This window comes from Lithobates pipiens, unplaced genomic scaffold (assembly GCF_037356315.1).
Source record: "Lithobates pipiens isolate NorthernLeopardFrog02 unplaced genomic scaffold, aLitPip1_a1.2 Scaffold_23, whole genome shotgun sequence".
Taxonomy (NCBI): Eukaryota; Metazoa; Chordata; class Amphibia; order Anura; family Ranidae; genus Lithobates; species Lithobates pipiens.
The window spans coordinates 266,846,794-266,872,366 of record NW_027507785.1 but is presented as its reverse complement, the minus strand read 5'-3'; the positions used below and the strand labels follow the sequence as shown (position 1 = coordinate 266,872,366).

The following is a 25,573-nucleotide window of genomic DNA, read 5'->3' as shown; positions in this document are numbered from 1 at the left end:
CTGTGTGCTGCAGTTCCATACATTATCTCACTTAAAGGATAAGTGCACTTTCCTGTAAAGTGCACTTATCTTTTAAAGTAAACCTGCCATTATCGGAATTTGGGAGTCAACTTTCCTGCATAGTAATGAATGCGGCTATACGTTGCAGTTCTGTACACACCCACACGGGCATAAAACTCTGGACACACACAGTCTGCATCCAGTGGGCAGGCCATACATGGTGCAAATTTCTTTCCAGCAACCACAGGTTGCAGGAAAGCAGTTCACACAATCCCCCCATCAACACACAATGGTAACAGGAAACTCAATAACTGTGTTCTGCCGGAAGGGGGGAAAGCCGTCCCTGCCGGGAGAAGACGCTGTTTGGTGGCTGCTATAGCAGTTGCTAGAGATAATCTCAAGAGAATCCGGCAGGCTGGTTTTACCCGAATTGATTGATCAACTTGTTACATTCAGCCTGCCCATTAACGGTTCAAATCTCAGCCAGTTCCTGCTGAACCGGCTGAGTTTTGAAAGCAGGTAGGGTGGGCCTTACACTCTTGTCCATGTGTACACAAGTACAAAGTATACCCACATACAACTAGTGTACAGCCATTAATTACTTTGGGCAGCTATACGCTACAGCTGTTTATCCCAGTTGTGGAAATACTCCCACACTTTGTTGTACAGCTTCATGCGCAAACTATGTGATTGTCATCCTCATCCTTTGTTTACTCTCTAGTGAATAGGTAGCCTGGAACAGGTATGTGTATGAGATATATCCCTACATTTTACTAGCTTTGCGTTTGTTCAGGGCCAGTGACTTGCCAAGTTTAGAAGCAAGGGTGAGAAGGACTGCAATGGCAGTTACTATACTACTGCCCTTACAATTTCACTTTAAAGCCGGGTACACGTGGCCCGAATTTCGGGAGACAATGGCCGGTTAAAAAAAAAAAAAGGCAAATATTCGGCTCGAGAGTATGTCTGTCTGTCCGATGAGCATGCTGGAAGACTAGTAGCCGACCGACTCCCAATCAGTGCTGTCAGCCAATGGCAGAGAGCGCCTATCGGAGTGTAAAGCACACAACAGCTCGGCAGGGGGAGATCACTATATTTTGCATAGTTAGTACAGCGACTCTGACCAGAGCTGACTGTTTTTTTTTTTTTTTCATTCAACCCGCTGGGTTGAACAGAAAAAGACCTATAGTGTGTACCAGACTTTAGGCTACTTTAAAACGATATAACCGCCATTTAGGCTTGCCATAGACAGTCCCCATCCATACAAGCCAGGTAGATGAAAAAATCCCCCAGAACATTGTATTCCGACAGTGGCTTCTGCTGCTGAAGCCGATTAAGTTTTCTAGCATGTCCCTTTGACAGAAGAGATTGAATTTTGTCGAACAGGGAGAGCCATACACATTGAAATTCTGCCCAGCTTTACAGAATTTGATTCGATTAGATGCAAGGACATTGGACTTGTGTCTAAAGGTAGACATTGTGGTTTCTGCTAAGGAAAGTATATATTATGGCTTTTTAGTACTTTCTCACTCTAACAAAGGGCTCAGATGGCCATTGTGGCTATCAAGAAGCGAGACCTTAGTGCAATAAATTGATAGGACATCACTTATATCTATGGGAACTTCCAAGCCTGCCCTCAAAAATATAATACATGGAAAATCTGAATGTGTGTTTTTAAGGAATTTGATTTTTCATACACACAAACAATACATTTAACAATAAGGTTTCAAGAAAAAAAACTCTATTTTATCAGGTTCTTGCCATTAAAAAAACATTGTGTTCTCTGTAGAATCCAATCAGATGTCTGTCTGATCCTCTATTTAGAACCTGAAAAATGTCAGCTGTAATATCATTGGATACCAATGGCAGTACAGATCATTCTCTTTCCTAGCCACGCTGCTCTTTAAATTGACCAGTTAGGACTTCCACGTGTCACCAGGCGTAATGCTGTATACACAATAAGGATCCTTCTGTCACATGCACGCATTAATTAAACGTAATTTTCATAAACTGGTTTAAGTAAAAGAGATTATGAGAACAGGTGGTGTTTAGACCAAATGTGGCACTGCAGGGAACAGTATTTTCTAACACACAGCTGACATTCTGTCTAATCCCATAGAAACACACTGCCTGTCATCTCGCTGTCTCATTTTGCCTACAATGGCAGCTGAGATGAGCTATATTGGAAAGATCCAAAAATGTTGCATACCGTGAATAGTAATTCATCAGTTTAGGGTTGTAGTGGCCCTTTAAAGCATATCTATACCTAAAGGGTAAAACTTTCACTCACTGTACCAGTACTGTAAGTAGGAGCAGCGTTGTCGCCCTCACAAAGGACTGAAGAACACCTTCCCCTCTCCCCCCATTACATAGTGGGGAGCTATTATGTAGTCCACGAAGATAGGTGGAAACAATGCTAACAATCATCAGCAAAGGCAGAGAGTACAGGAAGTGCTTACAAGATTTCTGGCAGGATCAACTGGTATTTTTTGCACTTATTGTACAGATATATATTTATAGCCGCTTATCCTGCCAACCATTTATGGATTCTTCACTCTGGCAGCTTAAAGCAAATTTTCACCACAAACCAAAAACACTATTTTTAATGTTCAAGCCAAACTCCCCCATCCATCCATGTCTCCATGCTTTATTTTGTTGAGAAATCACGTTGAAAGCACCCCCTAACATTTCTGGCCAGGGCCATCTTGAGTAAGGGCAGATGATGCATTTACTTCCTGGAATCCATCCGCCCTTAACTCAAGCATACATGCAGGAGAGTGTGGTTAGCTGAGAAAACCCCTCCTCCTCTCTTCCCCCTCCTGAAGCCTCCTGGGATGTATTACATAATTTGCCTGGGCAAGAAACCAGGCAGTAACTGAAGAAATTAAAAGAAGAAAAAAATATAGATATGCTTTCCTATTTATTTACTAATGCTAGCCAACAGAGGATTAAAAATCAATGTGGATTGGGAGAGTGAAATTCCCCTTTAAGAATTCCCTTTTAAATATAAAAATAAAATGAGGAGCCACCATGTGCCACATATAATTAAAATCTCACCGATGAGTGGACTCCTTCAGGCTAATCACTAGCAATTTTCGTTTTATAATTCTGTGTACGGCATGTATACTCCTTACCAGTTTACTATTCATTAAGATAAAAAAAACATTCTGTTTGCATCAGCCCCCCTAATGCTTACCTGGGCCCCATCTTGTTCCAGTGATGTACTTGAGACTCTGCTGTCTGGCACCCTCCCTTCTTATTGACTGAGAAACAGCCATTGGCGACCGCTGCTGTCAATCAAAGTCAGTGAGCTGAAGAGGAGAGAGGGGCAGGGGGTAAGTTTCGGGCTCTTGTGTCTGAATGGACACACAGAGCTGTGGCTCGGCTCGGGTGCCCCCATAGGAAGCTGCTTGCTGTGGGGGCACTCAACAGGAGGGAGGTGCCAGGAGCGCAGAAGGGGAGGATCGGGCTGCTCTGTGCAGAACTACTACACAGAGCAGGCAAGTATAACATGTTTGTTATTTTCATACAAAAAAAATGAGACTTTATTATCACTTTAAGCAAAATAGCTCATAGAGGAGAGAACTCGCAGGTTTCTGGAGCTGTGAAAACAGATTTTACAAATCAGAGCCACACCGTGACATATGTGATAATGTGATCGCTCCTGTTTTCTTTTTTTAGAGCATGATGCCATTGTTTCACTGCACTGCGGCATTGCTCTTTATTAGAACTTTAGAGCCAACCTAGGGCAAAGACAAGTGTAAGAAAATAACATAAGTAGCACATCACTGGGACCAAATTCTGTCAGCAGACACCCATAGTTTTGTGATATTGCAGTGTGGTGCCAATGTGCCCCCCGCCCTTACACTATCCACACTTCTTAAGTGTGTGCTGCCCTACCTCCATCCCACAATGCAATTCCTGGTTCTTTGGTAACCTATCAGACTCACTTTAAGAATGGTTTGCTTTTTTTTTTATTTTTTTTTTTTTTATCGTGGTTCATAAATGTGCTGCTAAAACTTTCACCCTATACATTTGATCAAACTCCTTAAAGCAGCCAATGAGTTTCTGGCATTCATTTTTTTTGAAGGGAAACGTGTTTTTTGTTTAAAGAGGAAATTATGAAATATAGCATATTGTGTCTTCTTGTCAGCCAGCAGGTGGAGCTCTAGTCTCCTTTCCTCGTATGTAGCAGTATTATTCTCAGCTATGCTGAAAGAAGCCTATTGTTTACAAAACAGAGTTCTCATTCATTATTTGACAGCTCAGTCTTCGTTTGCAATTCTCCAAAAAGGAACCTCAAAGCAACCTTTGTGGTTCTTTCTTTCTTTAGGTAAAAAGATGCGGTCAACAAATGTAATGTTTATATTTTATTTACTGCATAGCACAAGCCTAGTATGTATTATTAGCTCTGCCATTAAATCAAAGCGTTGTATGCATCAAAACAATCCAACACGTTTAGAGTGTCAGATGTTTGCCCCAGACCCTTCCCTGGCTTTTATGACGCGATTGTGCTTCCAAATGCTACACCACTCGCCTGTCACTGAAGAACTCGGAACAGGCTTTGTTCAAGAGCTGCAGAGATGTCCGCTTTTTTGGGGTAAAAAAAAATTACCCCAAACCATTATATTTCCCTTTAAGGCAGTTGGAGACATGAAGATCTTTATCATTCTTGTATAGTGCCATTTAGCATAATCTAGAAGTGAAATTGTCAATGTTGCCTCCAAAAGTAAAGTATTTCTTTCATCTTTCTAAATGAAGTTTTCCTGCTACAGAAAACAAGACTGATAATTTTTGTGAGGAAAGTACAGGGCAAAATGCTTAGGGAAATAAAAAGCTGGTGGTCTAGGTTCACATCTGTTAATGTGTGTTTTTACACATTACTGCTCATTGGATTAAGATAGAGCTGCAGGATTAATCGTTAAGAATCGCTATTGTGATTTTTTTTTTCCCGTTGCGATCTTGACAAGGTATTTCCTGATTCTTTCTATGCAGAGAATTGTCTGCTCTGCTAAAGCCGACAGCCGTCAAAAGAAAGGAAAAAATAAAACCAGGCAGTCTGCCAAGAATCGCAACATTCTTTAGAAGTGGAACTTAAGTATAAACATTGTAACAATTTGTCCTTTAGATCAAAGGTAAACATTTTGGTGTGTAAATGAGGGAAGTTTAACCACTTAAACACTGAACCTTTTTCTGACATTTGTTGCTTTCAAGTTAAAATCATTTATTTTTTTTGCTAGAAAATTACTTAGAACCCCCAAATATATATATGATTGCCGAGAGGGAAGGGGGGAGAGGTTATCTCCCTTACAGTGCCGCGGTGTGCGGGAGGAAGTGGGAGCTGGAAGCCTCTAAAAAGAGGGTATCCGCTCCCCCCCCCAAAAAAATGTACATGCCAAATGGGGTCACCTCCCTTTTAAAGTGGAAATTCCATTTTTTGGTGGAACTCGGCTTTAAAGCTAACCTCTAGGTATGATTTTTTTTATTGCATAGTTACGGTGCTCCAGCTTGAATCAATTTAATTAGATCTACTTTAATACTACGAAATTGATGTGGAAGCTGCAAATCACTGCGGGAGTTGGCACTACTACAATGATAGCTGCGATCCTCCAGGCCTGTACCACGACGCTTCCCATCTTCATATCAGTAAAGAAAAACTTGCACAAGAGATTTGTTTAGCGTGCCTGGGTAATGGTCCAAGGGAGAAAGCTGTGGGAGCGTGAACAGTTCCAAAAAGTTAATGCAAGAGGAAATGTTCTTAGTCTAGCAGATATTTGCTGTTGTCTTACTGTGAAGCCACTCCTAGTAGTAGTTTTTATGTCACCCTAGGAACACTGGGAAATGTAATACCTGGTAAATATAAACAGCCCCTCACAATAGGTACAATAGACTTGAGAAAGCAGCCTGGGTGGGTCCTAAATGTATTGCTACGCCCCCTTTGCCCTCCAGCAATGTCTGACATCCCTTCTGGTCCGGCCTGCACAACACTGAGATCCCCGGCTTCCTGGTTCTGACCCTACTTCCTGTTTCTTTTCCACCTGGCCAGTGGTGGTGAGGCTGTTTCCTGGAATGGAGTGATCTGCATGATCCTTGCATGAGTGCTGTTGTAGCAGCCCTGACTACTACAGTGATTGTCATCTTCCACATCAAGCACACAGATATTGGATATACCCACACTCTCATGTCATTGGATTTGATTGAGAGCAGCAGGAGCCAAAGGCTGTGCTGCTATCAGTCTATCCAATCAGGACCCGAGACACCGGCTGGCGCTGGTGTGTTCGTTCTCAGCACTGGAAGGACCGCGCTCAGGTGAGTAAAAGGGGGGCTCTGGGGGGGGGGGGTGCTGCACTATAGAAGGTTTTTCACCTTAATGCATAGAATGCATTAAGGTGAAAAACCATGAGGGTTTACAATCCCTTTAAGCCAGGGCTCGACAAACCCCAGGCGCCAGGTCGCCAATGCGACCAGAAATTGCAACCTGGCGCCTAAGCTCACTATTGATGCCCCAGACATGCAGCGCATTAACACTGACTGCTGTCCCCCTCCCTCCTCCACACTCAGCGGCGCCGCGCTAAGTGTGTGAACCTGACAAGCAACGGAGAGAGAAGGATCTGTCAGATTTCAGCTTGATGTCGGGGTGGGCGGCACCCGGCCGGGGTGGGTGGGACCCAGCAGCTATCAAACACCAGCCAATGGGATCTGGGCGGGCCGATTCGTGTATGTGGCCCGCCCCTTTTCTTAAGCAGCCCAATTGTTGGCTGGTGTTTGATAGCTGCTGAGTCTCGCCCACCTGGCCGGGTCCCGCCCATTCCAACATTAAGCTCAATTCTGACAGCTCCTCTGTTACATTTCAGTAACAGAGTGCTCCGTGTGAAACCTGCCAGCGCCAACCAGTGCCACCTGCCAGTGTCAGTGCCACCTGCTAGTGCTAACCAGTGCCACCGCCAACCAGTGCCACCTGCCACCGCCAGTCAGTGCCACCTACCAGTGCCACCTGCATGTGACAATCAGTGCCACCTGCCACTACCAATCAGTGCCACCTGCCAGTGCCACCGTCAGTCAGTGCCACCTGCCAGTGCCAATAGTGCCACCTGCCAGTTCCAAACCAGTGTCACCTGCCTATGCCAACCAGTGCCACCTGCCAGTGCCACCGCCAATCAGTGCCACCTGCCAACACCAACCAGTGCCACCACCAATCAATGCCATCTGCTAGTGACAACTAGTGCTACCGCCAACCAGGCCCACCTGCCATCACCAACCAGGGCCACCTGCCACTTCCAAACCAGTGCCACCTGCCATTCAGTGTCACCTGCCAGTTTCAAACCAGTGTCACCTGCCAGTTTCAAACCAGTGTCACCTGCCAGTTTCAAACCAGTGTCACCTGCCAGTTTCAAACCAGTGTCACCTGCCAGTTCCAAACCAGTGTCACCTGCCAGTTCCAAACCAGTGTCACCTGCCAGTTCCAAACCAGTGTCACCTGCCAGTTCCAAACCAGTGTCACCTGCCAGTTCCAAACCAGTGTCACCTGCCAGTTCCAAACCAGTGTCACCTGCCAGTTCCAAACCAGTGTCACCTGCCAGTTCCAAACCAGTGTCACCTGCCAGTGCCATCTGGCAGTTCCACGTGCCTGCCAGTGGCAACCAGTGCCACCTGCCAGTGCCAGCCAGTTCCATCTGTTGCCAGCCTTACTCTTTCTGGTCAGCCCATAACCCTGATGTAACACCGTTTCATTGGAGTTATTGACTGGGTGCTCCATTGTGAGTTAGGGATAGGGGGTGAAAATGAGTGGCCTTACCCCGGGAGCTGACAATCCATACCACAAAAAAAAAAAAAAAACTGGCTCCTAACTTTAACTGGCTCCTTAATTCAAAGCAAATTTGTCAACCACTGCTTTAAGCCAGTATCGGCTGACATCGCCGTGCCAGTCCAGGCTCGGGAAAGATCGGGACCATGTGGTTGGGATCCGCCCACATGCCTGGACCAGCATCCAGCTCAGCCTCTCAGAGAGCTGTTGAGAGCCTGAACAGGCGGATCCCGCCCCCTCCACAGCCCAGAGCTCCAGTGAGCGCTGGAGGGACAGAGCAGACAGCAGTGACTGTCCGTCACCAGCTCTCTGCTCAGGGAGCCCTGAGAACCGAGCAATTGATGGTGTTTGATCACTTTGTTCTCAGCCTTAGTTCTCGGCCTTCCTGACGGAGGACAAATGCAGCATCCACCTAGGTAAGTATGATTGGAAAATAAAAAAAATCCCATACTTCTCTTTTAATGCAGTAATGCAATGTACATAGGGTTCTATTTGCAGAACACCAGAAAGAAAAAAAATTCTATGTTTTTTAAAGGCATGGTTGTTCACATACCAAACATTGCCTAATAACCATTTTGTTCAGTTTCTGAAACTGGGAGGCCTGCTAATATGTACATTTCTCAGTCTATTTTGATAATAATGGAGTGATTGGATGCTGTGCTGTGTCTGTTCCTGCCCTCTCTATAGCTCTAGTTTTGCTGACACATGAACCACAGAAAGCTGAGCTCTTGTTGATCACATGAGAAGAGCATTTAGGAGTGATGGTGGTGTAGGGACAATACATTTTTGGGGTTTTCATTTAAAAGGCTTGTTGGTTTCCTGAGATCATACTGAGGTTATGTTTTGTGGTCAGTTTGTCCGCAAGCAATACTTCTCCCACCACATGGTTAGAAGAACAGGCCTGTTAGCAGATTTCAGCAGTTTAGCTCACTGCTATTAGCGCTGTATAGTCAATTACAATGTTCCAGCTTCTGTTCAGCCAGCATCAGATTCTCATTGTAGCCAGCAGACGGCACTGCATGTTTTATTCAGTATTGAGCTGTACACACAACGTGGTTTGCTATCTACCTTCACTAGTCACAGGCAGTGAGGCCATCTCAGGCAATGTCCTGCTTCTGTAATTTGCAGGCAATTACACACAATGCAATTCTGTCCTTGAATAGCCCATTTTACAGATTCCCTATATTTGAACTTAGCTGGTGTTCTCCTAAACCCGGGACCCTGCATTCACTATATCTGGTCTCCCACAGTACACGGAACATGGACATGCAATCGTTTTAGTAAATATAAAACTGCTAAATACCTTTTCTCATCAGTATATAGTAGAGTTACACAATTGCCAGGAATCGTTATCGCGATCTTGATTAAAGTGTTTCACAATTCTTTCTAAGCAAAGAATTCTCTCCCCTCTTCTGAAGCCACAGCAGTCAAAAGAAAGGAAGAGAAAAACTGGGCAGGCTGCCAAGAATCAGAACATTCTTTATCAGTTGAACTTAAGTATAAACATTGTAACAATTTGTCAATGTAAGTGAAAAAAGTTTAAACACTTAAAACACTAAGGGGCGGTTCACACAGGGGGCGACACGAGGCGACACGACTTGCCGTGCCGCGACCTGACAAGTCGCCCCCGTTCTGTACAATGGAACCGTTCTAAGAGGAGCGACTCGAGTCGCTCCGACTCAGAAAAAAGGTTCCTGTACTACTTTTGGGTGACCTCGGGGCGACTTGCATTGACTTCTATACAGAAGTCATTTGCAAGTCGCCGCTGAGGTCGCGGCGAGGCAAGTCGTGTCGCCTCGCATCGCCCCCTGTGTGAACCGAGCCTAAACCTTTTTCTGACGTGGGGGTGGTTGCAATACGGTCTTTCAAATGCAATTTTTTTGTGAAAAAAAATACTTTAATGAATTAAAAATAAAATAAAAAATAACCAGTAAAGTTAGTCCATTTCTTTTTGTATAATGTGAAAGATTTTACGTTGCGAAAATCGTGAGAGAATCGTTATCTTTTTATTCTAAGCAAAAAAATTGTGATTCTCATTTTGGCTAGAATCGAGCAGCTCTAGTATATAGCAGTCTTGTGACTTTTATCTGTGTCTGGTTAAAGCTTGTAGGAGGAGTTTTCATTCCTTCCTGACTGCACTATGAGGTTGCATGACCCCTGACCCTCTGTCTGGACAGTGCTGATTGGCCCTGTGCTGATCACATGCACCCTCCCAAGAAAAAACTCTTTAGCAATACACACCAGCCTGAGCATGTGCAGAGTGCCCCCAAAACTCTGTACTATCAGGAGATGGATTGGGGACAGTGAAAGAAAGGGAGAAACAGAGAGGACAGGATCAAACAGCCTTTTTACCACACAGTGAGTATAATCAGCATGCTTTACAGACCGATTTTACTGTTGTGGGTTTAGTAACACTTTAGGTAAATATCTTACAGTCTGACAGACACACAGTTGTGCACCACTTAGGAGCACTTACCTTAGATTTTTAGTGAATTGTGAAATTCTCTGCCTGTCTTTTATAAAGGTAGCCAATGATAAGCAGATGGCTCATTCTCAAACGTAGAGTCAATATTATAATACCATGTGCTTTTCTTCACAGATAAGGCAACCATTGGCACAGAATTGTGCAATAAATGTATAGAATGCTTGAAAATGACCCCAGTCCTTCAAGCTATAGCCATACAGAGAATGATATATGATCAATCATAAGTAACGATTATTGTGAACAATTTTTCTAAACTGATCATAGAACAAGTCTGTGCAGTAACGACCCATAGACTAGAAATGGGCTAAGCTCCTAGGGTCTTTTGTGTTGAAGTACGGCCCTATTCAAGTCTATGGAGAGCTACCATGCAGACATGGTCGGTGCCAGAGAAGATTGTAGTCCTGGCAGGTAACCACCTGAGTGGGTTCTGGGTAGGTCTAATTTAAGGCACTAGAAATGGTGGGCTGAGTTTTTTATTTTATGTTTATCTTGTCCTTTTAAAGTGTTACTAAACCCAGGACCCTGCATTCACTATATCTGATCTCCCACGGTACACAGAAATGCAATTATTTTAGTAAACATAAACTGCTAAATACGTTTTCTTAGCAGTATATAGCAGACTTGTGACTTCTATCGGTGTCTGGTTAAAGCTTGTAGGAGGAGTTTTCATTCTCCTCTGACTGTTCTATGAGGCTGCAGGAACCCAGACCCTTTGTCTGGACAGTGCTGGTTGGCCCTGTGCTGATCACATGCACCCACCCTAGCAACACACACACCAAACTGAACATGTGCAGAGTGACGCCAAAGGCTCTGTCTTATCCGGAGATAGATTGGGGACAGTGGAAGAAGGGGATGGATCAGAGAAGACAGAACCAACCTTTTTACACAATGCAAAGGATTAACCCTTTAGGTTCCACAGTGAGTGTAACAAGCGTGCTTTACTGCATATACCAGGGGTGTCAAACTGGCAACCCTCCAGCTGTTGCGGAACTACAAGTCCCATCATGCCTCTGCCTGTGGGAGTCATGGGACTTGTAGTTCTGCAACAGCTGGAGGGCCGCCAGTTTCACACCTGTGGCATATACAGACTGATTTTACTGCCGTGGGTTTAGTAACAATTTAAGTGCTGCAATCATCGGTGCATTTCCCACTTAGGAAAGATTCAAAATGTTGTTTTTTGTATTTTTTTTTTCTTTTTAACCATGTAAAGCTCAGGTTTTTCCCTGTAGCTTAAACACCATAAACATTCCGCTCTTCTTACTAAACATGCTCATATATGATAAATATAGAGGCACAAATCTTGCCATACATGCTGCAATCTGCTTGTACAGTCTTTTCTTTTACTATGTATGGCCTGCTTGATTGGATGCAAGTTAAACGGTTAGCCGAGGTAAGGCCCAATAATACATAGTGGCTGGCAAAAATGTAAAGAAGTTTGTTCAGGTATATATCCAGACTGTAATGTAGATTGGGGCGGAACTTGGTGGCTTGTTAACACTTCTGCCTTGCAGCACTTGGGTCCTTGGTTAGATTTTGGACAGAACACTATTGTGATGATGCTTATATGTTCTCTCTGTGTTCACATATGTTTCCTCCAGGTACTCTGGTTTCCTCCCACATGCCAAAGATATGCTGAGGGGTTAATTGGTTTCTGTGCAAATTGGCCCATGTATTGGCTGTGTAAATGTGTTATCGCATTCTGCATGCCAGTTTCAAGAAAAGCAAGCAGAAAATTCTGGCAACCTACCTCATAAAAAATTATCAATGACGTTTTATGGAAAAAGGCTTTCCAACATGTCCGACATGGTGCCCAGAGAGCTGGCCTATAGAATCGTAGAGGGTCGGATACAACTGAACGGACATACACACAGTGCAATGTGTGATACCAGCTTGCCTCTGTCCGTGAATGACCCGAAGGGTTCTCTGCACTCTCTAAAATGTTAGCAATACATACAGCAATGCGGTAATAAACCCCCCAAAAAAGATTATATTGAAGCTTACCAATCATTAGATGTGGTGGATGGATTTGTTAGGCTTTTTCCTCTGTTTTCACCTGGTGGTCTGGCCAATAACACACCTCCTGTATTAGAGTGCCTTTACTCTGGATGAAGATGTAGTAGCAGATTTTGATACACTAACAAATTGAAACCAAACTCTAGTTCAGGGATCTTCAAACGTTCTAAACAAAGGACCAGTTTACTGCCCTTCAGACTTTGAGGGGGCCGGACTGTGGCTAGTGAAAGTAGAAAATGCTTTGGCATCATTGGGAGTAAACAATTCCCCATCATTGGCATTAGTGGGAAAAACAATACCCCATTATTGGTATCAGTGGGAGATATAGTGCCACATTATTGGTGTCTATGGAAGGAACAGTGTACCATCATTGGTGTCAGTTGGAGGAATAGTGCCCCAAGGTTCAGATAAAAGCAAGCAAAGGGCTGCAGTTTGGAGACCACTGCTCTAGTTCATACTGCAGCTACACAAGTAGTTACAATTCAAAAAATAGGACTCTAAATAGAACTTTATATGTCATATAACATTTGTTAGTCAGAGACATATTATTTTGTAAGTGGATACGTTCTACCACTTGTGTCTCATATGAGAGCTATGGGATTTTGGCCTGGAGATTTTCCCAGTTGATATAGTAAACCTACTCACATGAGAGATTTAAGGTCCTGATGAAGCGACTTCTGTCTGCGAAACACGTTAACCTATGCTATATCAACTGGGAGGCTTTCCATGACAAAATCCCATATCTCTCATATGAGAGACAAGTGGTAGAATGTATCCACTTACAATTTAATTTAAAGTCCTATTGATAGAGTCCTATTTTTTGAATTTTTCATTCAAGGGATGTTTCCCTCCAATGAAAAAAAGGAAGATCTGAGCAGTTACAGCAACCTTTTACCCCCCCCCCCCAAATCAAACTGATCATTGTAATCACCCCTTTTAGTGGTAAATGTTTTTTCTCTCAACACTCCTAACTGATACGTTTGCAGGAGAGCTTGTTTGACAGATGACAGACTTACTCACCAGATCAGCAAGTGAAAATAAGAGCCTAATAAAGGAAAGCAAATGCAGCCATCACATCTAAGAATTGGTAAGCTGCATTAGAATACATGTTTCCCTTTGGGTTCAATACTGCTTTAAGAAATAAATATACTGTACATCAGCTCTCTGGTCTTGACAGGGTAAGTATGCTTCCAATAAACACGAACAGAGCTAGGCATATTTAGGTTTGATTATTAAAAGACTTCTGTGGGGTTTTATGCAGGTATGACATGTCCGTTTTAATAAAGTTCTGAGAGATTGAAGTGAAGGGGTGTCATTCCCACACAGCCATTGCCATCTGCATCTGTCAGAACATCACCTCCGAGGCGGAAATATCATTTCCTGCGGCTCCTGGGGAAGCGTGATTCTCTGTTCACTTCTATATCCTGAGACTTTAATCACAAATAATTACATCTATTAAACTGCTCTGTGATGTTAGCATTGAATATTTATTAGAAGCCTCCAGAAATTAGACATCTAAAGCACACTCCTGGGACTCCAGATTTACATTTGAAAATATGTATAAGTATGTAAGTACTTTGGAAGAGAAAAATAATAAAGCAACAAGAGAAATCTGCAGCATAGAGCTGGAGCTGAGGAAAAAATAAGGGGATTTACCCATAGCTAGTCCTGAGTGCCTTCACTACAGACACGTATTGTGAAATCTGAATGCAAAAATGTTGTATAGTGTCATGACTTTTTTTTTTTTTTTACTTGTGGGGTGGCATCTCCCTCCTTAAAGTGGTTTCAAAGCCTCAAGGTTATTTAACTTATGCATTCTATGCCTTAAAGTGGGTGTAAACCCAATTCATGCCATTTGAGCTGGGCACATATATCTGTAGTGTCTTCTTATCTCCCTTCAAAGCACTATGTCCCATAGCTCTCTCCTGCTCCATTCTTCTGTTACCAGTCTGATAACTCCTGACAAGTTCTCTGTCACATATGATAAAAGCAGCTTGAGTTTTGTGTTGGGGAGGAGGCTATAAATAGATTAGCAGAGCCCTGAACGATTCAATGATCAGCTCTGAAAGTCTCTACCTATGAGGAGAGGGGGTGTGTGCCTTTTCTCCAATCAGCTGTCTTGGCTGTATGCTCAGACTTCACTGCAGTGTTGAACAGCTAGAGAAAATCTAACACAATCTGAATTTCTAATGAACATATAAAGCTAAAGACAGCAGATATACATGTAAAACTTATGTAGGGAGATTTGTTTCATCCCTGTGTATTATCTGAGGCTGTTTACTTCACTGGGTAAATGTGAGGGTTTACATCCACTTTAAGGACAGTCATCATTCTTACCTGAGCCCAATCTGATTACATGAGATCTGCGGCTCTTGCTATTGCCTCCCTCCCATTTGTCAGATTGATAGCAGCTGTCAATAAAATGCTGTGATTAGGGCCTGGGCTGTGTCAATAGATCTAGACTGGGCAAATCGGGCGCAAGCACGCATGGGTGCCCCCGGGGAAACTGGTTTCCCGGGCAGTGCTTGCTGAAGAGGAGTGGCCTCGAGCAATCACAGGGGACCCCTAAAATTATTGAAATGAGTGAGGGGTGTTTTCTGCAGTCTTAAAACTTGTTCTAGGTTTGCAACTTTGCTGCTCCCTAAAAACAGCATGCCAAGGGCTTGCTCACACTTGTGTGGAGACAGGCAATTTTCTACAGTGGAAAAAGACTGGTCTCCGCAAGGGCACTCAGGAAACAGTTATTTTCCTTGAGCCATGTATAATTGGAACACAGGTGATAGGTGCTGAAAATTGCTGTACGGAACTTCACAGCATGTCTGTATTTTTCTGCACCACACCCAGGCTCTGTGCATGGTTTCTAAGCATAGAAATGAATGAACTATCACATTGTGACATTTTCATTAAAGTTAAACAAAAAGTAAGCAACCTCAAAAAACCTCTGTTGAATTTTTCTATGGTGGAGTATATGGAGAACTCACAGACCAGTCACTCAAATAACTCCACTTTCAATCTTCCATGATTTTGACAATGTAGAGGGAAGATATCTCGTGGGAAGGCACTTGAATAAGGAGACAGGAGCACCCGGTGTCCAGAACTTTTCTGGACACCGGGTGCTTCTTTCTCCTTAAGTATCTCCACTGAAGCAACAGCTCTGTCATACCAGCAAGGCAGCAGCTCTAAAGAGACATCAACACCATCATTTACCCACGGAACCACCTAATATCTATCAACCATCCTACTGGTCCAGCTCCATCTCTAGCTCAAACTAATCAATAGGAGGAGGCACTCTAATTTACAAACATATAATAGAAATGATTGTTGTGGTATCCATACAGCACATCCATCATGTGTGTCCCGCTGTTGCAGAACTACAAATTCCAATCGGTTGCTAGGTCCTAGGGCTTGTAATTCTGCATAAACCGATAAGTCAGATAAAGGTTGCAAACGGCTACTGTAGAAGAGAACAAAGTATCTGACATATACTGCTGAGTGTATTTCATTCAATGAAGGAAAATAATTAAAATGAATTGCATAAAATGTCAGGCGCAGAAGCTACTTTCTATTAAAGAAAAGCCGGTTTTACAAGTACCTATTACATCCAATAACTGGTTGAGGCTTTGAAGGTAGACAAGGCTTTTCCATTGATTGCTTGACGTACTGGCGAACATAAATATTGTAACACAACATTTTTGCTGATCTTACTGACCTCCGTCATTTCCAGCCTGTATTCATGGACCCGTGAGCCTTCTTGATGCTTTCACACTTTTTTCCTCTTTAATGGATACAGCAAATATGAAGTTGTGAATGGTTTGATTTTTTTTGCTTATTATGCATTTGGCTCAGAGAAACAGACTTTTTTTATTTATTAAATTGAAATGCTATATTTTTTAGGAAAAACATCCTGTAAAAAAATTACATAAATGAAACAATTTTTACATTTCTCTGTTCTGCAGTAATTGGTATTTGTCTTAGTATATCCTTTCTCATACTGGCTGAGGGAGTTGTAGGCTTCATGCACACTAGTGTTTTTTGTTTTTGTTTGTTAAACAAAAAAAAATGCTGGAAAAAACATTGGAGAAAAAAATGCTGGTAATAGCATATTTTAGTAGTGTTTTTGCAGTTCCATAAAAAAAAATCAAAAACACCATTAGCAGCATTTAGGACCGTTTCAGCTGGAAAAACGCTCCAAGAAACTATACTCTGCTCCTAAACGCTGATACTCAAAAAATGCTAATGGCCTAAAGTAGTGTGCATGGACACATAGGATAACACTATTTAGCTTCTAGAAGCAGAAAAAAAAGCCAATAGCTTCTAGGAGCTTAAAAAAACAAAAACACTAGTGTGCATGGAGCCTTAAAGAGGAAGTAAACCCTGATGAGTTTACTTCCTCTTTCATTCCCTGCAAAGGCAAAGCATAATGGACTACTATGCATCGCATAGTAGCCCATTATGTGTCACTTACCTGACACAGGAGCCAGCGAAGTCGCCGCTGTCCCTTGTAGTCCGCCGCATTCATCTTGTTGGTGGGGTCGCGCAGCTCGGCCACTGTCATTCGGCGAAGCCGCGATGACGTCACTCCCACGCATGCGCACGGGAGTCGACACGCACGGCAGCTCCATTCTTGGAAATGCCGCGCTCAGTGCGCCTGCGCGCCGCTGTCTACGGCGCATGCGCCGTAGACAGCGGTGCCCGTTTTCGGGCAAATATCTCCTAAACCATATAGGTTTAGGAGATATTGCTTGGACCTACAGGTAAGCCTTAATCTAGGCTTACCTGTAGGTCAAAGTGGTTTGTAAGGGTTTACAACCACTTTAAGCCGGATACACGCTACAGTGTGTTGTTTGTGCAACATCACAGGTTGCATGAAAGAAAAACTGACTGCTCTGGTTGGGAGCCACTGTACTGACAGAGGGACTGCCCATGTGCACGTTCCCCCTCAACACCCTGCCCCAACCCAACCTCCTCCACCCACCCGGGCACTACCCAGCTTGACAAAATGGATTTCAAAAGTGAAGGAGCCGGGTGGAAAACTGCAGCTAACCAGTGCCTGCATCCAGTCACTCTGAGTATTCAGACAGCCATAGGTGCTGTGGCTGTCTGAATACTAGGGATGCACCAATACAAGTTTTTTAAGACCGAGTATGGGTACTGATACTTTTTCTCAAGCACTTTGCAATACTAATTACCGATACCTATTTTTAGTGTCATGGTGTAGCGGTAGAGCACTTGCCAGAGCTTCTACAGTCCGGATGTCTCATCTCACACTTCCACACCCTCGCACGACGTCCTATAATGTGAACCAAAATCCTTTTCTATGGAGCCGGTTCACATGTGTGAGCCGGCCGCTGTGCGATTTTAAAAAAAGAGAAGCGTTTCTATCCCTTTGAATAGATTACCTCTTAGGTCCTGTTGTGTGTCTTGAACAGAAAGTGAAGAGAAATCTCCCTAATTGGGAAACAGAGATTGCCCCCTCAATCCAAATGGTAGAAAAAAATTGGGTGTCCATATATGGAATAAAATACGTGGTGTTCTGTATGCAATGATGTCTGTAGTGTGTTTGCTTAGTATGACACCTTTGATTTTGTAGCTCTCCTTTTTGTTGTGTTGGAATATTTGGTGACTCATTATTTTGTGTGACTTGTTTGCTGGGATGAATAGACCTTATAAAATGTTGTAAAACACAATTTGATTTCGAGATTTTAGTAGGCTTTAGAGTCGGCTAGAGAGCGGATAAATATTTTGATGGTATTGGTAACGGTCAGAGTCAAGAAAAACAACCTTATACATTTTTTTGTAAATGTATCCAAGTGATATGTACATTTGATTTATAGTTTGTGTATGTAGAGTCATACTTTTAGAATCTGGTTACTCCCACTCTGTCATCATAAACAGATTCTGCAAGGAGCGATGTGATGTAATTCTCTTGCTGCTTCAGATTGAACGGCTGTGGTGGAAATGTATCAATTCTGCTGCATAGCAAGGCCATGCAAAAGGGGAACAAAGAATCAGATTTATGGTAAGATCTCAGCTTGTTGTAAATTCACCCTCTGCTGTTCAGATGTAGTTCTGTACCCCGATCACTTCAAAAAGAACTTCGCTCTACCCACTTTTTGCTGGGTAGCCATAAAAAAAGAAAGAAAAAAAAACATGCCTAGGAATCAGCGTTATCTGGTAGTGATCCGTTGCTGAACATGTCTCGTGTTGCCCTTTTCATCTGTGACAATATCAGACGGCAGCCTACTGTTATCAGACAGCCGACTCCCTAAGGAGGCGGCTCCTAGGATATATTAACATGGGTATTCCATGATGCTTCGAGCAATGACATGACATTTTTGCCTAGGCAAGACCATAGGAAGTTTAAGGAGACGTGACGTCCCCTAAAAAGGGGAAAAAAAGGAAGAAAAAAAAACAAAGTTCTGAGAAAGGGATGAGGTGGAGGGGAGGGTGACTGTCAGATTTAAGCTACAGCTCGATTTTCGACCGATGCCTGCTAAATCAGGCAAAATCTGAACCATTGGTGACCCTGTCCACCATTGAAAGTGTGGGCAAATCTAAATTTTTCACATTGCCCCCAAAACAGGGGGGAATCTTCTAACGGAACCTACTCACTTTGGGATTGTGTCTCTGGGACAGGAAGTGAAGGAAAATTTCCAGAGTGATACACAGACTACAACAAACTAACCTCACTGGTGTTTAAACCTTTCCTGTTTTATCCAAAACTGAAAAGAAAAGTTTAGGCTATAGATACCGTACTTTAAACCTGTCTGCATTTATGTCTTGGCTCTAGTCGTAGTGCTGACGGGATCTTTGAACCAAAAGGAATAAAGTATAACGATAAGATGCAACATTTTTCCATTTTGGATAGAGTGGAGAGGGATTAGGACACCTGTAAGGTTCTTATTGCTGTCTGTGCCCCCCGTTAGGGATATGCACCCTCTCTATTTGTCCTATTTCCCATTATCTTTGAAGGTGAACGTAAAATAAGGCACATTTCCCCAATGGGACAAAGAGGGAAAAAATAAACCTTACAGGGGTCATAACCCTCCCTTACTCTATCCAAAATGAAAAATAAAAAGTTTTACCTATAGTTCTACTTTAAATATATAATGAAAGGTGTTCTTATAATTTTTACCAGCCTCAACTGTTTATTAGTAAAATGTGGCAGCCTTGCTATATCTTAATCTATCAGAGATTAAGGCTTAGTCTGGAAGCAGATGCCTAATGCTTTGATAATCAGGATTGATTTTGCCTATTGATCAAGATTAGTTTGGATTTTGTCAACTAAAGTGGAAAATTTGATTGGTTGCTGCTGCTATAGACAGAAGCAGAAGGTGGGGAAATATATATAATACATATACCGTACATACAGTTGTCTTTATAAGTTTACATACCATGGCAGAATTTATGATTTCTTGGCCATCTTTCAGCGAATAAGAATGATAACACAAAAGCTTTTCTTTCACTCATGGTTAGTGTTTGGCTGAAGCCATTTATTATCAGTCCACTGTGTTTGCTCTTTTTAAATCATAATGACAACAGAAACTACCCAAATAACCCTGATCAAAAGTTTACATACCCTGGTGATTTTGGCCTGATAACATGCACACCAGTTGACACAAAGGAGTTTGAATGGCTATTAAAAGGTAACCGTCCTCACCTGTGATCTGTTTGCTTGTAATTAGTGTGTGTGTGTTTATAAAAGGTCAATGAGTTTCTGTACTCCTGACAGACCCTTGCATCTTTCATCCAGTGCTGCACTGACATTTCTGGATTCTGAGTCATGGGCAAAGCAAAATAATTATCAAAGGATCTTTGGGAAAAGGAAGTTGAACTGTATAAAACAGGAAAGGGATATAAAGAGATATCAAAGGAATTGAGAATGCCAATCGGCAGCATTCAAACTCTAATCAAGAAGTCGAAAATGAGGGGTTCTGTCGAAACCAAACCACAGTCAGGTAGACCAACTAAATTGTGAGCCAGGAAAATTGTTCAGAATGCAAAGAAAAACCCCAAATAACTTCAGATGGAATGCAGAACTCTCTGAAAACATGTGGTGTGGCTGTTTCAAGATGCAACATAAGGAGGCACTTGAAGAAAGATGGGCTGTATGGTCAAGTCGCCAGTAGAAAGCCATTGCCACGCAAATGCCACAAATTATTTTGCTTACAATATGCCAACCTTTTGGCACAAAGTCATTTGGAGTGATAAGACCAAAATTTTGCTTTTTAGAGAGTCAACAAGGCCTATGTTGAAAGGTACATAATTCCTACTGTGAAACATGGAGGTCAATCGCTAATGTTTTGGGGATGTGTGAGGTACAAATGAACAAGAAATTTGGTCAAAATCGATGGCAAGATGAATGCAATATGTTATCACAAATACTGGTGGAACATTTGAATTCATTAGCCAGGAAGCAGCACATGGGACGTACTTGGACATTCCAATATGACAATGATCCAAAACACAAGTCGACCTGTCATTGGCTACACCAGAATAAAGTGAAGGTTCTGGAGTGGCCACCTCAGTCTCCTGACCTCAATATCATTGAGCCACTCTGGGGAGATCTCAAACATGAGGTTCATGCAAGACGGCCTAAGAATTTACAGGAACTGGAGGCTTTTTGCCAAGAGGAATGGGCAGCTTTACCATCTGAGAAGATAAAGAGCCTCATCCACAAATACCACAAAAGACTTCAAGCTGCCATTGATGTTAAAGGGGGCAATACACGGTATTAACCACTACAATACAGGGCACTTTCACCCCCTTCCTTCCCAGCCCAATTTTCAGCTTTCAGCGCTCTAGCGCTTTCAGTGACAATTGCGCGGTCATGCTACACTGTACCCAAATGAAATTGTTATCATTTTGTTCGCACAAATAGAGCTTTATTTTGGTGTTATTTATTCACGACTCCGTTTTTTTTTTTTTTTTGCGATATAAGCGCAAAAATAGCGGAAATTTGGAAAAAAAACAATATTTTCTTTTTTCTATTTGAAAAGAAATCCAATAAAATCAAATTTTGTCATAAATTTAAGCCAAAATGTATTCTGCTACATGTTTTTGGTAAAAAAAATTCCGTTAAGTGTATAATAATTGGTTTGTGTGATCACGGACATATGTACGCAAATGATCATGTACATATGTGTGCAGGTGATCACGTACATATGTGTGCAGATAATCATTGGGACATGTGATTTTAGTGGGACATATGTGGGGGACATGTTTTTATTATTAGGGACATGTGTTTTTATTATTTGGGGACATGTATGTTTTGGGGACATGTGTGTTTTGGGGACATGTGTGGGGACTGTGTGGTGTGTTGTGTGTTGACACTACACTGATGATCAGTGAGTAAAAAGCTGTAAAAAGCAGCCCATACTCACTGATCATCAGCCGGCTGCAGCGTTCTGCTCTCCTCTCCTCAGCGGTGACTTCCGTGTGAGGAGAGGAGAGCCGATTGCCTAGCAGCCGGCTGTTTGTTTACATCACATGACGGCCGTGATTGGACACGGCCGTCATGTGATCAGGAGGGCCAATCACAGAGCCCTCCTGCCGATCTGAGATGTGCCGTGTCCGGGTGACACGAGCACATCGGGATCGCGCCGCTGCGCGAGCGCGCGCGATCCCGCTATTCCTGAAGGACGTTCCTGAACGGCCTGTCAGGAATAGACGGCTCCCACCCGGCCGTATATATGCATTGGCCGGGTGGGAAGTGGTTAAGAACTGGGGTATGTAAACTTTTGATCAGGGTCATTTTGGTAGATTCTGTTGTCATTATGATCTAAAAAGAGTAAACACAGTTGATTGATAATAAATGGCTTCAGCCAAACCCTCACCATGAGTGAAAGAAAAGTTTTTTTTGTTCTCATTCATATTCTGTTAAAAAATAAATCATAAATTCTGCCAGGGTATGTAAACTTATGCGCACAACTGTGTGTGTGTGTGTGTGTGTATATAGTATTATTTATTATATAGGATTAAAGTGGAAGTAAACCCATGGATTTGAACAGTTAAAAAAAAGGTATGCCGGGAATGTTAACTGCACATTGGCTGTGCTCTCAGCCAAACTATCAAACCATCCAATGGCTGATGTCATAACGAATCACATGTGCAGCACCATAGCAGTTGAAGATTAAACAGAGGCAAAGATGGCAGCTTCCTTGGCTGAAAACGATAGGGGAGTTTACTTCCACTTTAATATAGTGCCAACAGTTTGCCCAGCCCTTAACAAAATGAAGGCAGACGTTAGTTACATTACAATTTGGTACAAGAGGAATCAGAGGGCCCTGCTTGCAAGAGCTTACAATCTAGGAATATATATAGAGATATCTCCATTAACCCTTTTACCTGTCTAAGTTCGATTGAATTTAAAGGCAATGTTAGCGGTTAAAAAACAAACAAACAAAAAACACACAAATATGATATACTTGCTCTGTGCACTGGTTTTGTACAGAGCAGCCCTAATCTTCCTCTTTTTGGGTCGCCTGCCGTCACTCCTGGCCCCTCCATCCTTCTTAGTGCTTCCAGAGCCGCTGCTCTGTGACTCCATTCACTCACAGCTGCGCCTCGGCCCCGCCCCCTCTCTCTCCTCATTGGCTCACTGGCTGCGATTTGCTCCCGCTGCTGTCTCAGCCAATGAGGAGGGAAGAGTCCCCGGAGAGTCAAGGCTCTTGTACACATCACTGGATCATGATTGGGCTCAGGTAAGTATTAGGGGGCTGCTGCACACAGGTTTTTTACCTTAATACATAGAATGCATTAAGGTAAAAAAAAAACTTCTTCCTTTACAATCACTTTAATTTGGACATTTCCATTGTAATCATATTGGTCATCAGAGCTCATACACATGCAGTACCAGTTATTCCAGGTACTAGCTACCCTTTGCATATATATCTGTTACAAGATCCTTTGATCACTTTGCCTGATAGCTTTAGTGGCTTAGTAAATGTCAAACATCCGTTGTGAAAATACTGATTTATGAATAATGCCTCCCTGTCTCCTGTAATGATTGGCTAGCACAGATTGACCCTTGTAGTAAACAGATATTATTCTGGTTTCCCCTGATAGCTTGTTTAGCTGGTTAACATGTTTTATTGGCTGTGTTTTCTGTATAACTACACACCAGCAGAGCATAAAAATACTCCAGATTCCCTTCCAGCAGTCAAACTAGATAGGCGACTTTCCAGAGCATCTCCGCCGAGGCTTTTACCGTGACTTATCTCAGGGAGGTTTTTTTTTTTTTTCCTTCTCCTCTCCTGCCCACATCCGTTTGCTGACTCGGACACTGGGTTTTGGTTACTCTTGTTTGTGTGCTGTTGCTTGCATAGAATGTGCAAGAGGTGAACCTTTCTACAGCTCCCTGCTATGCTGCAAATAGCCAGACTCTGCCTTTTAATGCAACCTTTTTATTAGATGTTATTTCTGTTTATTGGATGCCAGTTATGCTTTCCCGGGACTAAGTGCAGATGTCAATGAGATGGGAACCATTAAGCAGAGGAGAGCTGCATTGATTTTGCAGCAGGTGATAATGCAACAGTAGTGTGTAGCATGCTGGGGGTGGATGACTGGGGGAAGAGACATCTAATTTTGGAAGAGCAGAGGGTAGAGCATTCTAACTCGGCTTGAAGGACCTGCAGTCTGCTTCTCTGACTCTGCTACAACTTTCCCTGTGGATGGGAGAGGATCCACGGTGTGCGACTTCAGGCTGACGTCTTGAAGAGAATGCATAACTATGACACTGGGGAATCTCACTGTTATTCTGCAAGGTGACTCCAACCCAGTTTCTCCCACTGCTGCTGGCGGAAAAAAAAATGAGAGGTCCGGTGATAATGATGGAGGAGGAGGAAGAGCTTCAGTGCCAAGCTCCAAATGCACAATCTGTGGCCGTACCTTCACCTTAACAAACAGCCCTTTCTCTGACTGCTGAGTGAGCTGTAATTTTGCAGAGGAGGCAATTATCGTGGAATATTAAAGGGGAAAAAATAGGACTATTGTGGTATTCAGAACCTGCACAGATCAAAACTTTTTCTTGTCTTCCCCTGAGTTGCTTTAACTTCTCGGGAGAATTTTTTATCTTGTTGCTGCTTCCGAAAAATTTGTCTGGACTTTTCTATTGTCGTTGCATTTTAATGGACACAAGGCATTCACTAGGCAAACTGTTTCTTTTGTCATTGATGGAAGCTTAGTTGCTGAATTAACAGTTCAGCTGTGTTGTTTGCATTGCTAAACTTCTTTTTTTTTTTTAAGTGTTTTTTTTCTTTTTGTCTTTTTTATTGAACCCTTTTTTTCTTTTTTTATTGTTGGTAGTTGACATTGATTGTAGGCTTTTTTTATGCAGGGTCCATTCTTGTTTTCAGCAGTTTGTGTTATAACCTTTTGCTGTGGTCCACTTATGCCCTCACTGTATACTGTGCTGCAGACCCTTTAAAAATCAGAATGAATGTATGTTTTGCTTTTATCCATTATCCCGATCCTCCTAGAGTCCAGACCAAGGTTGATGATATTAATGAATGTTTAGGCCCTTTCTGTTGGTATTGATTTTAAACTGATATCTATTAGTGATCTTGTTTTGGTTTTACATCCTTTTGACTACGGACGGCTTGATTCTAGATTAAACCCTTTTTGGGTTGCATAGGCAGTTCTGCATTGGCACAGGTTAGCAGCACTTTTCAGTATGCGTTTCTTGTTTGCATGGATTGAGGCACACTGATGACACTTTCTCCGACTAAACACCAGAGTGCTTCAGCCTCTGTAAATAGCTTGATATCTAATGAGGATGTGCAGTTGAGGCAATTGATTGAATAGCTGCAGTCGTCTGTGTGTATCTCCTTGCTCTCTGCACACTGCCAGGGGAGGGGGTGAGCGGCAGGATCAGATCCAGCTTCTTTCAGAATTGGAAGTAGCACGGATCCCCTGGGCCAAAAGGCCAGGATTGTTCGTCTTCGCTGCGCCAGTTTCCCGAGAACGGTGGACTGTGCCAGGCTGCACAGCCCCTGCTATTACACCGGCATTTATTTAAGCCAGTGCAGCACTGCATAGGATGTAGATCCATGTGTGGGATTCTTGGTTGCGTCTCAGAAGTTGGACTCTGCCCAGGCTTTGAAGTGGAGATGGGTAGCACTTGTGATAAAGGTACATGCAAAGAATGTGTTTTTATTTTTTCTGAATTTTAAGCTCGTCTCAGATTCAGATTTGTTTTTTTAACTCACTGTTGACCTATAGTCGTACAGAGATGGGATTAATTTACTAAAAGAGTAGAGGTTGTTCACCTAGCA

General features: G+C 42.8%; 1 protein-coding gene across 14 annotated transcripts in view; it reads left to right on the top strand.

The window, feature by feature from the left end:
• Positions 1–25,573, top strand: part of RASAL2 (RAS protein activator like 2) — a 468,530-nt gene that overhangs the window by 319,234 nt on the left and 123,723 nt on the right. The window contains exon 1 of one of the 14 annotated variants that reach the window (XM_077453170.1): positions 18,243–18,318. The exons of 12 other annotated variants lie outside the window; for them this stretch is intronic. In XM_077453170.1, coding sequence (XP_077309296.1) covers positions 18,258–18,318 — 61 coding nt within the window. In that variant the 5' untranslated portion in view covers positions 18,243–18,257. Of the gene's footprint in view, positions 1–18,242; positions 18,319–25,181; positions 25,431–25,573 lie in introns of those variants that run through there. One more of the 14 variants, XM_077453168.1, reaches the window with a different exon arrangement.